This window comes from Papaver somniferum, chromosome 6, assembly GCF_003573695.1.
Source record: "Papaver somniferum cultivar HN1 chromosome 6, ASM357369v1, whole genome shotgun sequence".
Lineage (NCBI taxonomy): Eukaryota > Viridiplantae > Streptophyta > Magnoliopsida > Ranunculales > Papaveraceae > Papaver > Papaver somniferum.
Window position 1 is genome coordinate 145,176,933 of NC_039363.1, and position 15,197 is coordinate 145,192,129.

General features: G+C 37.4%; 2 protein-coding genes across 4 annotated transcripts; one reads left to right on the forward strand and one right to left on the reverse strand.

Moving 5' to 3' along the window:
• Positions 1-314: 314 nt before the first annotated feature.
• LOC113289678 (brefeldin A-inhibited guanine nucleotide-exchange protein 1-like) lies at positions 315-8,596 on the forward strand. 2 transcript variants are annotated; one of them, XM_026539006.1, is made up of 11 exons: positions 315-1,547; positions 1,741-2,058; positions 3,022-3,352; positions 3,437-3,859; positions 4,148-4,443; positions 4,713-4,986; positions 5,192-5,679; positions 5,964-6,285; positions 6,437-6,797; positions 7,021-7,700; positions 7,780-8,596. In XM_026539006.1, exons 1-11 carry the CDS (start codon positions 514-516, stop codon positions 8,407-8,409), a joined length of 5,157 nt encoding a protein of 1,718 aa, XP_026394791.1. In that variant the 5' UTR covers positions 315-513; the 3' UTR covers positions 8,410-8,596. The 2 variants fall into 2 exon arrangements, with proteins under 2 accessions (XP_026394791.1, XP_026394792.1); XM_026539007.1 differs by having other exon boundaries at positions 1,319-1,547; positions 3,012-3,352.
• Positions 8,597-8,714: 118 nt separating this feature from the next.
• LOC113289679 (RNA-binding protein 38-like) lies at positions 8,715-11,769 on the reverse strand. Of its 2 annotated transcripts, XM_026539008.1 has the most exons (8): positions 11,272-11,769; positions 11,049-11,175; positions 10,658-10,787; positions 10,358-10,394; positions 9,994-10,231; positions 9,594-9,722; positions 9,411-9,511; positions 8,715-9,277 (listed from the first exon to the last, which is right to left on the reverse strand). In XM_026539008.1, the coding sequence occupies exons 1-6, from the start codon at positions 11,509-11,511 to the stop codon at positions 9,625-9,627; spliced, it is 870 nt and encodes a 289-aa protein (XP_026394793.1). In that variant the 5' UTR covers positions 11,512-11,769; the 3' UTR covers positions 8,715-9,277; positions 9,411-9,511; positions 9,594-9,624. The 2 variants fall into 2 exon arrangements, with proteins under 2 accessions (XP_026394793.1, XP_026394794.1); XM_026539009.1 differs by lacking the exon at positions 9,594-9,722 and having other exon boundaries at positions 11,272-11,768.
• Between the last annotated feature and the right edge of the window lie 3,428 nt (positions 11,770-15,197).

The following is a 15,197-nucleotide window of genomic DNA, read 5'->3' on the forward strand; positions in this document are numbered from 1 at the left end:
AAAGTCCGCCTGATGAAAGTTACAAAAAATGGGGCGGACTTTTAAAGTCCGCCTGATGAAATTTTACGAAAAAAAAATGGGGCGGACTTTTAAAGTCCGCCTGACGAAATTTTAATCATGTACCGTTGCGTCACAACACGGACTAAACCCAAAATTTGGTCTTTTTTTTTATCTTTGATCTTTGGTTTTGATCGCACCACTTCAGTTGCTCTTACCTACCAAAATCAGTAAAATGGCAAAATTACCCTTCTTCCAATGCGATTCAAGCGAAAAAGTCAAAATCATAAGCACGACTCAAAGACAAAGAACAAATTTAGAAGAATAACGTTTCTTCTTCTTCTGTTGCTTTCATGGCTGCTTTAATCTCAAGTTTAAAAAATGGAGGAATAAAGTTCCCGAAACCTTAGAATTAATGGATCTATCTCTTCACCTCCAATCGTCCAGATCTCGGTAAATTCTATCAAAATTTGATTCCAATTTGATTATCTTTGTCTTCTGTTCTAGAGCTAAACAATGTCATCATCACAAACCCTAGGTGGAACTTCAAGACCTGGTAGAATACTAGGTCCATCACTAGATAAGATCATTAAAAATGTAGCTTGGAGAAAACATACTAACCTTGTATCATCTTGTAAATCTGTTTTAGACAAGCTAGAAACATTAACTGATACATCATCATCATCAGATCCTAAAACAAATCTAAACTCACCGATTCATGAATTCTCTCTTTCTGATTCTGAATTTGTTCTCCAACCTTTAATTCAAGCAATTGATACTGGTTCTGTTAAAGTTGTTGATCCAGCATTAGAATGTGTTTTCAAATTACTTTCTCAAGGTTTAATCCGAGGCGAAATCGATAATGAAAAACAATCATCAGTTTTGTATCGAATTGTTGATTCGATATGCAAGTGTGGCGGTCTCGGAGATGAAGGAATTGAACTAGCTGTATTGAAAGTGTTGGTATCAGCGGTTCGGTCTCCTTTTCTGATAATTAGAGGAGATTGTTTGGTTAATATTGTGAAAACATGTTATAATGTGTATTTAGGCAGTTTGAGTGGGACTAATCAGATCTGTGCTAAAGTGGTTTTAGCTCAGATTGTGTTGATTGTTTTTACTAGGGTTGAAGAAGATAGCATGGATGCTAAAATTAGAACTATTTCTGTCAATGAGATGTTGGAGTTTTCTGATAAGAATTTGAGTGAATGGACTTTGGTTCAGTTTGTTCAAAGCTTTATTAATGAGGTCATGGAGGCAAAGGAATTGCAAAATGGTGTTGATGTTGTTTCGGAGGCCAAGGCTGAGTCCGAGGGTGGTGATGGTGCTGAGAAAAATGAGAAGTCAAATGAAGTAGTCGAATCAGGTGGTGGGGATAGTAAGTTAAGGGAAGATGGGGTTCACTTGTTCAAAAACTTGTGCAAATTTTCTATGAAGTTTGCGACTCAAGAGAATCCTGAAGACCCACTGCTCATCAGGGGAAAAGTTCTTTCGTTGGAGCTTTTAAAGCTTTTGATGGATAATGGTGGTCCGATTTGGCGAACTAATGAAAGGCAAGTCTATTATTTTTGCTAATATTGATAGTCACTGTTAAGAGACCATAAATGTTTTATGCACTCCAGAAGTTGCGTTATTTGTCGACTTACATTTTGTATTCTTCGTGATTTTGAGGGTAAACAGAACACAGTTTGTGAAATAACCCATGTAGTTGGATGAAGATATTGACATGATCTTCTCCTGGCACAGGTTTCTCATTAGCGTCAAGCAGTTTCTTTGTTTATCGTTGCTGAAGAATAGTGCGTTATCTGTTATGAGTATTTTCCAGCTCCTATGTTCTATTCTCATGAGCTTGTTGACAAAGTTCAGATCAGGATTGAAGGCAGAAATTGGTGTTTTTTTCCCCATGCTTGTTCTTAGAGTGCTTGAAAATGTGCTTCAGCCCAGTTTTTTACAGAAAATGATAGTTCTCAACTTGCTGGAAAAGATCTCCCAGGACCCACAAATCATCATCGACCTGTTTGTCAATTATGACTGTGATGTGGAAGCACCAAACCTGTTTGAAAGGTATCCTCCTACTGCCCCTGTGTTTCTTCAAGTTGTTTTTTTGTTGAACTGTACACTTGTTAGAAATAGCTTATCTAGTAAATGACAAAGTCCAGCTTCTACCTGAAGATATTCTAAGCTTCATACTGTCTATCTATATCCTTAAGTGACATTTGATTGATCCCAAAATAATTATCTTACACATTAACAATCCATTGATAGCCCAACACTCCTTGCTTTTCCTGGAAACTCCTTCGATTTTACTCATACCATGACTGACAAGTGCCTGCAAGATAGGGAAATTTTTCTAAGCCTTAGCACTTCAAGAAATATAACGAACTAACCAACAAGATATTCTGAGAAAGACCAAAAGGTCCAAGACACCCACAAGCCAAAACAGACATGAGGGTTCCAAATCAGAATGGGTCCCTCACTTCCTTTGGGATCTTCAAGAAAAATAAAACCCCTCGAGCTGTAGCTGATCTTGGCTCATGCTCTTGTTGCTGGTGCTATCACCATATCAAATGCCCTTTCAAAATCGGATGGGTTTGTCTGCCGTGAGCTTCTAGAAGATCTTCCTTAAATTGGTACCGATCTTCAGTCAGGATCTCCTCTATTTTTTTAATATGATAAGATTCATATTTGAAATTGTATAATTAGAGAAGTCATAATATAATTTGGGTGAAAATAGAGTTGTAGTACCCAATCAGGAATGTGTTGGGACTGGAACTGCAGATATGGCCAGTAGAAAATACCTCTGACCCACTCCTGAAGGCTTCTTAGATAACCTGTATAGGATTGCACTGATATCCCTCTACGTCAGTCATACCCATTGGCTGTAAATGTATTGGAAGGCTCAAGAGGCCACACTTATGTAAATTCTATCAATTAGTCCATACATTTCCCTACTTTTCTTGCCTTTTGTACGCAGCAGTCTTAAGTAAAATCTATTAAAAGCCTTTTAATTCCATCAGATATTTGCAGGACTGTGAACGGCCTTCTAAAGACTGCTTTAGGCCCACCAACTGGGTCTACAACAACATTGTCTCAAGCGCAAGATATGACATTCCGGCTTGAAGCTGTTAAGTGTTTGGTTTGTATCATCAAGTCCATGGGAGCTTGGATGGACCAACAGTTGGGAAGTGATGACTTTAATCCACCAAGGAGTCCAAAAAGTGATATGTCAACAGAGTCTCATAGCACACATGGAGAAGAAGGAACTGGGCTTGATTATGACCTGCATTCTGAAACCAATTCTGAACATTCAGAAGCTGCTACTCTTGAGCAACGCCGTGCCTTTAAAATAGAATTCCAGGTTAGTCTTAGCTTTAAGAGATAAAATGTGATGCTTTTTAGCTTATGATTGATGTGCACTGACAACTTAATAATTTACATGCAGAAAGGCATTGCTTTATTCAATCGAAAACCTTCCAAGGGAATCGATTTTCTAATAAGTGCAAAGAAAGTTGGTAACTCACCCGAAGAAATTGCTTCATTCTTGAAAAGTACTTCAGGCCTGAATGAAACCATGATAGGAGACTATTTGGGTGAAAGGGATGACTTCTCTCTGAAAGTAATGCATGCCTATGTCGATTCATTTAATTTTGAAGCAATGGAATTTGGTGAAGCAATAAGATATTTTTTACAAGGCTTCAGATTGCCAGGAGAGGCCCAGAAGATTGACCGAATCATGGAAAAGTTTGCAGAGCGCTATTGTAAATGTAACCCAAATTCTTTTACAAGTGCAGATACTGTTTATGTTCTTGCTTATTCTGTGATAATGCTCAATACAGATGCACACAACAACATGGTAAAAGACAAGGTGAGCAAGTCTTGAACTGTAGTCATGAGTCTAGTTCTTGGAATAATTTATGTAGGACAAAGTATATCTAGAAGCATTATGTGTCTTTGTCAGAAGCCTTTTCGTTTGGAAATTAAAACTGAAAACGTATGACAAACAAATATATTAATGCAAAAGATTGTGTTAACCTAACTCCTATTCTAGGAATTACTATCGTAATTTTTGAGAAGATTTACTACTACGGAGATGAAAGTTATCTTGAAACTATTATTAGTATTGGAATTTTGATGTTTGGTAATATGTTCATAGATGTCCAAAGCTGATTTCATACGCAATAACCGAGGGATAGATGACGGGAAAGATCTACCTGAGGAGTATCTGGGCTCCGTATATGATCACATTGTGAAAAATGAAATAAAGATGAAGGCTGAATCTTCTGCCCCACAGAACAAACAGGCGAACAGCTTGAATAAGCTACTAGGCCTCGAAGGTATTCTCAATCTTGTTACATGGAAGCAGGCTGAAGAAAAACCTTTGGGAGCAAACGGTCTTCTGATTAGGGACATTCAAGAGCAATTTAAAGCAACAAGAGGCAAATCACCAGAGTAAGTTTGCTAATACCATGTTCCGTGGTTGACTTTTTTTTTTTTGGAGTATATCTAGGTTATGAGGTTGGTTTTGTTCATCATCATTTTGCAAGTGAGAGGTGTACCACCCGATTCAATTGTGGAACCTAAAAGATTTGCTAATTCAGCACTATGAGCCTCTTTTGTTCTAAAACTCTCATGGTGTTAGGATTATTTATTATTCTGTAGGTCACTTCTTCATAAATCTGTATCAATCCAGTTTTTAATTCTCAACATCGAAATTGCAGGTCAATCTACTATTCTGTGACAGATGCAGCAATATTGAGGTTTATGGTGGAGGTTTGCTGGGCCCCAATGTTAGCTGCTTTCAGTGTGACTCTTGACCAGAGTAATGACAAAGTTGCAGCATTTCAAAGCTTGCAAGGCTTCCGATATGCTGTGCATGTTACTGCAGTAATGGGATTGCAGACACAGCGGGATGCTTTTGTTACATCTGTGGCAAAGTTTACGTACCTCCACTGTGCTGCTGATATGAAGCAAAAAAATGTTGATGCAGTAAAGGTAAGTGTGTCAAATAATTGAACTATGAATTATCAGCTTAAGCCGCCGCTATTAAGTTTAAATACCAACAGATTCAGCCTCATCCAGGAATATGAACATGAAAATCTGCTTATAGTATTTCACTGTTTCTCTATGTTTTTGTTGGTTGTCCTATTTGATCCTTACCTCTGATATTCATATATGTAAATATACTTTGCTTTTTCAGGCAATGATATCCATTGCTATTGAAGATGGTAATCATCTTCAGGAAGCCTGGGAGCACATCTTAACATGTCTATCTAGATTTGAGCACTTACAACTTTTGGGAGAGGGTGCACCATCTGATGCGTCCTTCTTAACAGCTTCACGCACTGAAACAGAAGAGAAAATGCAGAAATCTGCCAAGGGAAAAGGAAATGCTCTCCAAAATTCAGCTGTAATGGCTGTTGTTCGAGGGGGTTCTTATGATAGTGCTACTGTTGGAGTTAATAGTGGACCAGTTACTCCAGAGCAAATTAATAACTTTATTTCCAATTTGAATCTGCTTGACCAAATTGGGAATTTCGAGCTGAACCACATATTTGCTCATAGCCCAAGGTTGAACAGTGAAGCAATAGTAGCGTTTGTAAAGGCCCTCTGCAAAGTAGCCATAGTAGAATTGCAGTCTCCGACAGATCCTCGTGTCTTCAGCCTTACTAAAATAGTTGAAATTGCGTAAGACATTTATTTTATTTTCTAAATTCAGTTAGGAAAATCTTTGATAGCTTCATCCTTCCGTCTTACGAGTAATCTTTTGTACGTGTTGCTGTAAACATGATCTTATTAATTTTTTCAGATTAGGGAGACGGCTCAGTAATATGCAGTAATATGCAGCATATGTGATATTTTTACGTAATAGGTTTTGCATTCTTCTGCAGTTCTAAGTAATATGCATAAAGTGTATAGTCCTTGTCTTTCTGCAGTTTGTTATATTGTTAAATATTACGTTGCATCTGTAGGCACTACAATATGAATCGCATCAGATTGGTGTGGAATCGCATATGGAATGTTCTTTCAGACTTCTTTGTCTCAGTGGGGTTATCAGAAAATCTCTCAGTAGCAATCTTTGTGATGGATTCATTGAGACAGCTAGCTATGAAGTTTTTGGAGCGTGAAGAGCTGGCAAATTACAACTTCCAGAATGAATTCTTAAGGCCTTTTGCGATTGTTATGCAGAAAAGTAACTCGGCAGAAATAAGGGAGCTGATTGTTCGTTGTGTCTCGCAGATGGTCCTCAGCCGTGTCAATAATGTGAAATCCGGATGGAAAAGTGTTTTTATGGTTAGTGGAGATCTTTAGTTTTAATTTAATATTGAAATATCCATCACAGAGTATTAAGTTCATGTCATTCCGTGTGGATATATTCCTGAGTTACTAGTTTGTGCAATGCATTATACTTCTTTAATTGATTGAGTTGTGATTCTATTTTCAGGTCTTCACGATTGCAGCAGCTGATGAACGCAAGAATATAGTCTTATTGGCTTTTGAAACAATGGAGAAAATAGTTCGAGATTATTTCCCATACATAACAGAGACTGAAACAACAACCTTTACCGATTGTGTAAAATGCCTTATAACCTTTACCAATAGCAGATTCAACAGTGATGTTAGCCTCAATGCAATTGCATTTCTTCGATTCTGTGCTGTCAAGCTTGCCGATGGTGGGCTTGTTTGCTACGAGAAAAACAAGGAAGGTGATCCATCTGGTCCGGTAGAAAATGAAGACACTTCAGACGAGCATACACTCACTGAGAAGGATGATCATGTTTACTTTTGGGCCCCTTTGCTTACGGGTAAAAATTTCTTCCATAATTGTTAATTAGCCACCTAGCAGTATGTATGAGTAAGTGTAAGATACTTCTTGTTTAGAGCAAAAGTGGAGTGGACCTATTTGACTATCCAAGCAGTTCCACGATGGGCTTTGAACTCCATGAAATGTCTCATGTTAATGATTTATGATTTTTCAAGATGGACTGTAATGTCTGACATATGCATCTTTCATCAAATGCTTTTCAGGTTTATCAAAACTAACATCTGATCCAAGACCCGCTATCAGAAAGAGTGCTCTGGAGGTTCTTTTCAACATTCTGAAGGATCATGGACATCTTTTCTCACGCCCGATTTGGATTGGTATATTCAAGTCTGTTATTTTTCCCATATTCAGCGGCACCCAAGGCAAGAGAGATATACAAGATGAGAGCGATGGTCAGTCACCTTCTAGATATCAAAGCCACGAGGGTCACATGTTGAGTTCTGAAACTTGTACTGTGGCATCACAATGCCTAGTGGATCTATTCATCAATTTCTTTGATGTGGTCCGGTCTCAGTTACCTACTGTTGTCTCGGTACTTACTAGTTTAATATTAAGTCATGGCCATACCCCTGCTAGTGTCGGTGTTGCTGCTTTGGTGCGTTTGGCAGCTGAGTTGGGGAGCAGGCTGTCTGAAGATGAATGGAAAGGTGTATTTTCTTCTTTGAAAGAAGCAGCTCTGTCAACTCTCCCTGGATTTCTGAAGGTCGTCAGAACCATGGATAGCATTGACATACCTTATCTCACTCAAGCCCAGACAGATGCAGATTTACTTTCAGACCATGGGTTAAACAGCGATGATCTTGAGGATGATATATTGCAAACAGCTTCTTATGTTGTTTCTAGAATGAAAGATCATATAGCTGTACAGCTCCTTATAATTCAGGTACTTTCTCTCGCAAGCGCACTGCAACAAGATTTATTTGGAATAATTTGAACAATGTTGTTTTGTTCCATCTTTTCAGGTAATAACTGAGCTATATCAGACGCACCAACAATCCTTGACAGCAGGGAATATAACAATTCTACTGGAGATGTTCTCATCTGTTGCATCGCATGCCCATGAACTTAGTTCTCAAACTCTTGTACAGCTGAAACTGCAGAAAGTGTGCTCTGTGCTGGAGGTGTCAGACCCACCTACTGTTCACTTTGAAAATGAATCGTACCAAAGTTATATCAACTTTTTGAAAGCATTACTGTCAAACAACCCATCCCTCTCTGAAGAGATGGGCATAGAAACTACACTTATAAGCATATGTGAAAAAGCAATACAGATATACCTAAGCTGTGCACAAGGTGGAGGAAGCAATCGATTCAAACAGCAGCAAGCAGAAAATCATCAGAAAGTACTACACTGGACTCTTCCTCTGGGTACAGCAAAGAAGGAAGAATTGGCAGCGCGTACACCTTTAGTTTTGTCTGGGTTGAGAGCATTGTGTGGGCTGGAGAGGGACTCCTTCAGCAAACATGCATCTCGTGTTTTCCCACTAATTGTGGACCTCGTTAAGAGTGAGCACAGCTCTACAGAAGTGCAGTATGTGTTAAGGGACATGTTCCTATCTTATATAGGTCCAATAGTGATGATGAAATTATGATCTCTTGACATTGGATGTCTGATTTTTGATATTTGTCGGCTGGCCAGAGAGTGAGTCCACCCGAGATTTTCTTTATTTTGTTTCGTAGATTTAGCCAAAGCCAAAAACGTATTTCTTAATTTAATGTACAGCACAAACAATCTGAGTATATATAATCTTTCAAAAGGATTCGATAGCTTTGCAGCCATCTAAGCACAACCCTGCAGTATAAATTGTTTACAACTTGTACTTGTTTCACTAGGCTGCTTCTCTTAGAAATTAGTATACCACACGTAGAAGAGAAAAATTTAAAATAGCAAAACATGTTGAAAATAGATATTTTCAGAACTGAATTATATATATTCCATTTCCCGTCAGTTGTTTCATGCTTAGTTAAAAGACACAAAGAACTGTGAAACACCTTGCCCAACAGCCAGAGCCCTTAACATGCACATGCACACACCACCCACGCAGACCCTGAAATGAACACTACTGTTGCTACGCTTTTACAAATGAGTTGTTACATAGAGAACACAGACCCTTCTCCATTCCCCCAACAAGACAAAAAGATATACGATAACAGACTCTATGAAAGACCCTGTTTCCTTCCTGGGCCTCAAGACCAACAGAAACCATATTTTGGTTCCAATGTGTTTTGAAGTACTCACTTCAGATCATCAAAGGTTGCTGAAAACCAGCTTCCAGCATCCCTAGCTGTCGCGATAAATATTATCTCCGCCCAGTCATTTTGATTCCTGGCAGGGCATGAGTGCTTTTACAGACACTACCGCAGAATTTGGGTTCTTCCCTGTTTCTGGCTCCTCCAGAATTTGAAGTGACTCCGACATCTGACTTTGAGGTATCTCAGTGACCATGACTACGAACTGACCTGCAAAATTAAAAATAGCTTATCCGTAGTTAGAGGATAAGCTACTGATGTTTTCCTCCTACTAGCACAGGGGAGGACCATCTCATCATAAAGACGTCACATGCCTACTATACAGATTCAAGTATTAGTTTACCTTTTAGAATGCAAAGATGATGACTTGCAGGCTAGAATTTGAAGCCTGCCACTTACGTAGCAGAACTGGTGCTCTTAGCCTTAGCTGCAATTAAAGGACACCTGCAAAAACAAACATAGAAGAAACATATGAAAATCAAACACATTGGCAATTGTAGTAAGGAGTAACAGAACATTATTCTACCTCAAGATGCGACTCATCTCAAATCTACCCCTCAATTTGTCGTTTGACCAGAACTGCTATCATGCGTTAACTTAGGAGAATGAGCAGGAACTATAAACCGAGGCTGTGCTGGTAGTGGTGCCGCTACAACTGATAATATCAATCAACTAACCTAATTCAGATTCTAAGCAAGTACTCAGTTGAAATTATAAATGAAACAAGCATTTGGAGCAAAAACTGTCTTCACAAGCTGTTGTAGTTCAGAGTATCTCATTAGCCAGATAAGGATGCATGCTTACAGCTTACCATTCTAAATGTGAAAAGTACTACTATTTCACCTCCCTTCCCCTCTAAGAAACCACCACAAACAAATCAATGAATCAACTTGTGAATAGATATGATCCCACAAAGATATACTTGCCTGTGGGATATGGCACTGTAAGCGTAGGAACACGGGCTGCAGTTATCCCATCAACATTGTAACCGCCAAATTGCACTAGATGATGTCCTGGCATTGTATAACCTTGAACTGCTGTGTACGCACGAGGGCTAGAAAGAGGTTGACGCAATTGACCATATGGATATATAGTCGAGTTAACAGCCCCTGGCATTCCATGCATCTGAAGGTAATGCTGCCCCATATTAGGACTATAGAGACCCTGGAGAAAAGAACGGTCAACTTTTGAGAAAATCATATGGCAGGAAAATAACCAAGTGCTGCCGTCGTTATCCTTCCCAAATAAAAAGTGCAATGAGAAACCAGACGTGATTCTGAAGATTCTAACCTGAGGGTAGGCGTATTCTGATCCATATGTTGTGTATCTGCAGATAAAAGAAAATTACAGCATCCAAGTGAGAACATTTCATTAACTGAGAGGAAGAAGAATAAGGTTTTCCTTGCAACACATAGAAACACATTAAGAAACATGTACAGCTTAAGTACGTTCTATAAAACTTCATGAGGCCTCAAACCTTACAAAAATAAATAAAATGATGCTTTACATGGGAGGCAATTAAATTGAACCAAATGGAATCCAGGAGTCGGAATTAAAGAGAAAACTCTGTTTGAGGAAGCCATGACTCACACATATGGAGGGTATGGCAACCCTTGTTGGTAGCTGTATGGAACCGATTGGGTGTAAGTGGGGTTTGCGATGTACGGCACACGGAGACCCTGCACTCCACCGTAGAAGGGAGTTACTGCCCTCATGGTTCCTGTAGGAAGCAAACCAAACGGCAAGGTATATCAGCTTCAAGGATATACAGTAAATTGGTTTTATCAGTTTGTAACGACAAAGTACCTGGTTCAATTATAAATCAAAGCAAATTTCATAAGCTTAAATATTTTAAAAAATAGCAAGAAAAATGATTTCATCATCCAAATTCAAGGGTAACAGTCATTTCCAAGCGAATCGAAACTGAAAAGTACGAAAAAACAAAAACAAAAATCACAACATGGGTTTTGAAGAATTATACCGACTGGCTGCGGAGATTGCTGAGGCCGGCCAAGCGAAGCCAAATTGCAATTAGCCCTCCTACCATCAATAACAGGACTTGGATCTAAACAAGCCCTAGTTGCAGCTTCAGGATCACTAAAAGTAACCTAATAACCAGAAAAACAAGCACAGGTGTCAGTATTGGATCAGGATTATGAAAAAGTAACATAAACCCACAACAGAAGATGAAAAAATACACTTACAAAGCCATATCCTTTTGATCTTCCAGTATTCTTATCAGTAATAACAACAGCTTCCAAGATCTCACCAAACTGTTGAAAGTGATGATGTAAAGTTTCACTCTGTGTTTCCCATGCTAATCCACCAACAAATACCTTAGTATAAGTAGTATCACCAAAAGGGGAATTCAGGAACTGAAGACCTGAATTAGAACTTGATCCTGACCATGATCCAGGACCACCTGAAATCGAGTGATAAGCCATCAAAATTAAAAACCTTGAGGAAAGTTTTCTCTTTTTTTTTTTTGGCTAAATCAAAATTAGAAAGCGATTAATCGGCGCAAGACAAGTAGTCTTTGTAAAACCCTAGAATTCGCTGGAAGTGAATGATTGGTTTCTGGAATTAAAAAATAGAAAAGAATTTTTGTTTTGTAAATTCTTCTTTTCTTCTTCTGCCGAAAATTTTAATCTATAAAGTACTGCTACTACTACTGTACTCTTTTTAGTGGTCTGACACAGTAAATGTGTCTTACAAAAACCCTAGATTTAATGAGGTGTGTTGGGTCTGTCTAACCGCTTAGGTCTGAACCTAACACTTACTGTCAATGCCTTCGTTTTCTCCTTTTTGTCTAAAAACGGCGTGTTAACTACCAGTCGTCATCACACTGTAATATATGCCATGCCACTTAATTTGCAACTTTATTTATTTTATTTTCAAGGGAAATTCCGTTTCCAAATTTTCGATTTTTAAAAGCCACGTGGATCGATAAATAAAGATCTACCATATAGCAAAATCAAAAAGGATAATAATTATCCAGAGGCATAGCAACTATCGAGCAACTATTGAACAGATGACCGATAGGTCATCACTTAGCCGTTTACGGTAGGGTTTTGTAGCCGTTGTATATCACATCCCAAAATTTTATACAAACCCATTTCATTTCCTCAAAATTTCTTTTCTACTCATAAAAAACATTTATTAATTAAAAGAATAGAGTTCCGATTTCTAAGTAGCAAATTAGAGAAGAAAAACAATCATTATTTTCAAAATTACTTGTAGTTTCTTAAACATTTTTAGAAATTGTGTCGTTACTTGATTGTCTTCATCTTCACAAAAGAAAAATAACATAAATGAAGCTCTAATAAAAGGTGGTTAATTCCTTGATGATGTTTATGCTCTCCCAATGACTCAGAGGAACATCACTTGTTATTGTTTGAAATAACTATAACTTTGCATATGTTTCCACTTGAACTCTGTAGAGTTGCATTGACTTAGCCAAGCTTAATACTTCACGAACTCCCACGCATTTTCCCTATTGAGGGCTTGAGACTCAACTACATATGTTTTGATGTCTCCACAATGACCTATATGATCACGCAACACAATACCAATACCGTTTTGGTTTGAAATGACTAGGATACCAAGTGCACCTCTATCTTTTCCTATCAACCTACTATAGACGTACCTTGTACAATCCTACAAAATCAATAACTACCAAAAGATTACTTCAACAAGATGTAACTTGGTATACAGTTTACCTTCATGACCGAACCAATCTATGTGATTGTGCCAAGTTTTGATTAACATACAAGTGTATATACTTCAATTATAAATATAAACAATATAATGCGGAAGTAAAAGTAAATCACATGACACACAAAATTTTGCTAATGAGGAGAATTGTTTGGCAAGAAAACCCGGGGACCTAGTCTAGTTTTGAATATCTCAGAATTAAGTTGTTATACAAATTGGCTACCGCAAATTCGTATAATTGAGACTTGAGACCAAGTAAACTACTACTAGTTGCTCTGTTCCTTCAGTGTCATGCACCTACAACCAATCCGGTCTATGCAAATGAATCCCAAGATAGAGTCAATTATCTCAAATCGCTTCATCTGCTATGAGGAATTTTGCTCTCAACTCCTCTGGATCATAACCCGAAACAGTAAAGGACTAACCTGTTTCGATAACCACCTCATTGTATACCTCCCAAATCCGACAACGATCAGGCATAATTTTGAATATAAAGTCTTATGTTTATTTAATATAAATTCCTTTGGTCAAGGATCAAACTAAGAAAAAGATTATAAAATAATATTTCTCAGTGAAAAACTTTATCCAAACAATATAGAAAGAAACAACTACATAATCTATTTTATGTTTCAACAAATCTGATGTCTACCAAAATAAACTGCTTGTTTGGATCCCAACGAATCAAGTGTAAACGAAGTATCACATGGATCAAAATACCAAAAAGAAAAAGTCTTTTGGTCGTCAAATCTTCGAAGTATAACCTGCACAAACAACTTGATTTCTATTAATGATCAATAACACATAGAACGGAGTCTGTTATCGTTGGATAAACACGAATTCTATCCATAGATCTTAAATCAAAAGATCTGTAATAATCAATCCTCAAAAAAACTTGGGTGTCCTTATATAAGAAGAGAAGGATCATGGAATAACCAAGTCTGATTTATTTAGAAAAATTATACCATTATTCAAAAATCAATATTAAAAAAATAAAATAACATTACGATTTAGTTTCCGACCAACGGTACTACTAAAAGATTCTCGATTCCAAAGAAGACTTCAAATGAAGGCAACACAAGAGATTTCACCTAATTAAATTACTCGTCTCTATCGACGAGTTGGCTTCCCATAAAAACGGTTAGGTAATGTGTCAAGGGATGAGTTCGTAAGAATAAATTCTCCATTTTTTATAATGCTAGGACCAAGGCTTGAGTGAAAGACAAGGTATTTCCATTTCCGAAATTCTCAAAGATATACGAAGAATATTTTTTTTTGAAATTATATAATAACAACTGTATTCCAACTCGTAAACTGAAATCACTCTTAATTGTCAACTAATATTAGCTCGCACACATACATATACTTTACTAATGCTTCAAAAAAAATACTTTACTAATATAAAAACCGGAGATATGCAAACCTCTGGGATATGGTAAGCATATATTTTTGAATATCCTAAAAAAATATATGAGTTTTGGTTTCGAGATCTCGCCTTGAGTATCGAAGGAAAATACTTGAACCTTGTGTTGAAATGACGAGGGTACCCAAATACACCACAATCTTTTCGTTTCAACATATAAGTCTGATACCAAGTATGATCGTCTATGGAAAAAGTCGAGAAAATACAACAATAAGGTATTTACTTGACAATTGTTACGGTACAAGACCGACTGACTATGTTAGAGCACTGCTCGGTCGAACTCGCAAGCGTTGCTATCTCAAGCTTGTTTGTCAATTTTAGTTACCAAAACTATAAGTCTTAATTTCTAGTCTACTTATAGCTATGTCTCGGATTAGGATAAAATGTGTAGTTGAGCTTTAGACTTCACGGCGTTCATCGATTGAAGACGAAGAACTACTAAGGGGAGCTTGTGGAACTTCATCAACAAAAGGTATGTGGAGAATTGAAATCATCTATCACTTAGAAGTCTCTTTCTATTCTATCTTCTATTAAGACAAAATTCGTATAACTATATAAACTTTACTTTATACACATTTGATATTTCGAGTTGAGTTTAACTCGCTTACATATTTCTCGAAATATGTGTTGGTAAGCTTTCGCTTTAACCAAGTTCATCTTTTATTCTTGACGAAAGTCAAAAGATGATCATGTGAAAATAGCCTGGTAATATCTTACATGATTTGTGTGAGACAGTCATTTGATGTAGACTCGGAATGTTTCATATTGATCTATTGATCACTTGAAAATTGCTTTGAAGCTAATAGTTTGTGTGAGACAGCTATTCCCGTCTTCTAAGAATGTTTCAATGATTAAAATAGAGTTTAGAACAATTATCCATTGGTTGGATATAGCACAGTATGCGTACTTGTATGCTAACTATTGCAAGTTATTCCAAGTCTAGGAACCATAGTATGCATACCCGTATGCGTACTGGTTTAACAGTTGAAGTCCGGG